Genomic DNA, 2,326 nt, shown 5'->3' on the forward strand with positions numbered 1-2,326 from the left:
AAATGAAACAACTTATAAACAATGGTTGAAAACTGATAGGTGCTCCCTAGAAACAATAGTTAATAACCCTGACCAGTTTTTAGCAGAGTTAACAAAAAACTTGTTTAAACTTCTAAAACATTATTAAGTCAGCAAATCCCATACATACCGATATACTAAGCAGCTCAAAGACAACCTGAAAGCATAATATAATGTATTATATAAATGGATTTTGCTAAAAAATTTCATTTGTCATTCAGGATAAAGTTATCTTATTTTTCACAACATCAGGCAACTCTTCATTCATTTGTCATATATATGTGAGGTCTTCAAATGGAAACCTATTTTTAAAAAGCAAATGTTATTGTGTTATATGTGACAATCTGCTTTACTATACTGAGGCAATCTTTAGCAATGTTTCAAATATCATATCAATTCTGATTGATGTGATTTAAATTTCTCTATTTATCTGAAATCATAATTAATTAGGTTATTTCTCTATTTATCTGAAAGCAAAACAGCTGCTAATACATATAAAGTACTTGAATAAATAAATTAAAATATAAAAAAATGTTCCTGCTATCAATGGAGCTTGCTCATATCATTATAAAACAATGGAATGAGCAAAAGTCACTGAATATTGTCAAAATATTATGCTAAAGTCACTGAATATTTTAAAGGTGATTCTGTTTGAATTAGCTGTTTACAAAAAGCTGGCATATCCACTATAAGTATCCACTAACACCAGGTATTCAATGATATCAAGTTAGTGACATTATTGCAACATTACATGGATAAAATAGAAGTAAAACACTAGAGTGTTTTACTCCTGTCTTATTATAAAAGATTAAATGAATTATCATATAATAATTTTTAGTTAATTATCAAATATTTTTTTAATGTTAATTCACCTCCCTGAAACCGAGAAGACCACTACAGTCAAGGAGACTAATGTAGTTGTGGTTACAACCTGTAACTCCATAAGACAAACCTTGATGAACAAAGCCGCTGTGCGCAGAAACAAGTTAGATGCAGTAATACCAGAGTTGTGGTGGGGATTGAACTCAAGTAAAAACCAAACCTAATAAAAGTTGTTTGTAACAAGTTTTGACTTTTTTCATTAAGAATTTTTATTTATTTTTAATATAAAATCTTTTAATATCCCTTATATTATGGAGGTCTTTTAAAAAACTGCATTAAAAAAAACTGTATTGTTCAGCATTATTTTAAAAAAATATCAAGTATTTTTTACATAAAATTTTGTAAATTATCTTTTTAAGTATAACATTTAAACAATAATGCAGGGTTCTCAATAGTTATTGCCCCTATATTTGTGCCCCTGTCCAGTAAAAAAATCTAAGATAACTAACTACCTTTAATTCTTTATATATATATACATATATATATATATACATATATATATATATATATATATATATATACATATATATATATATATATATATATATATATATACATATATATATATATACATATATATATATATATAGATATATATATATATATACATATATATATATACATATATATATATATATATATATATATATATATATATAAATATATATATATATATATATATATATATATATATATATATATATATATATCTATATATATATATATATATGTATGTATATATATATATAAAACTGAAAATTATTTTTTAAGGTTGCTGATTATGGAAACAGTAATGAAGAAAAAGTGCAAGTGAAAACTGTTCAACTCTCTAAGCAAACACTTGACACTATGTTAGATGGACTAGGAAAGATAAGAGATCAACTAAATTCAGTGGTGTCAAAATAAAAATTTGTTATAGAAAATGTTAAATACTTTATTTTTATCTAATTTTTTTGATATATGTGAAACAGTCTTACTGTTTATTTACATTGCATTCTATTTCATGTCATTATTGATAAAAAATATTTTATAATCATATAAAACAAATGAATTTTAAACATTAAATTTTTGTTTTAAATTTTTTAATAATGCTAAACAATTTTACAAGATTTTATTAAACATTAAATTTGCTTTAAAATAGGGAGCTGTGAAGGTTTCAGTGCATGAGTGAGTTAGGGAGATCAAGCACAAGAGTTTCTGCTACATCAACTGAGGGTTTGGGTTGGGGCAGTAATAAGTTTTTTTTCATTTTTTAAAAATCAGTTAAATTATAAATATTAAAAAGTAATACATAAATTTTAAAGAAAAAAAAAGAAAATAATCATTTGAGAATAAATTTTATCAAAACTCAAAAGGTTTTTTAATAGGCTAGGCACAATAAAAAAAATTTATTCTGCAATACATAACCTGCAAATCATAACCTGCG

General features: G+C 23.9%; 1 protein-coding gene across 1 annotated transcript in view; it reads left to right on the forward strand.

Annotated features, from left to right (window-relative positions):
* Positions 1-1,887, forward strand: part of LOC100201522 (COMM domain-containing protein 9) — a 3,960-nt gene extending 2,073 nt beyond the window's left edge. Inside the window, exon 3 of the mRNA XM_065790308.1 lies at positions 1,672-1,887. Coding sequence (XP_065646380.1) covers positions 1,672-1,806 — 135 coding nt within the window. The 3' untranslated portion in view covers positions 1,807-1,887. The remainder of the gene's footprint in view (positions 1-1,671) is intronic.
* The last annotated feature ends 439 nt before the right edge of the window (positions 1,888-2,326 follow it).

The sequence above is a fragment of the Hydra vulgaris genome, chromosome 02 (genome assembly GCF_038396675.1).
Source record: "Hydra vulgaris chromosome 02, alternate assembly HydraT2T_AEP".
Lineage (NCBI taxonomy): Eukaryota > Metazoa > Cnidaria > Hydrozoa > Anthoathecata > Hydridae > Hydra > Hydra vulgaris.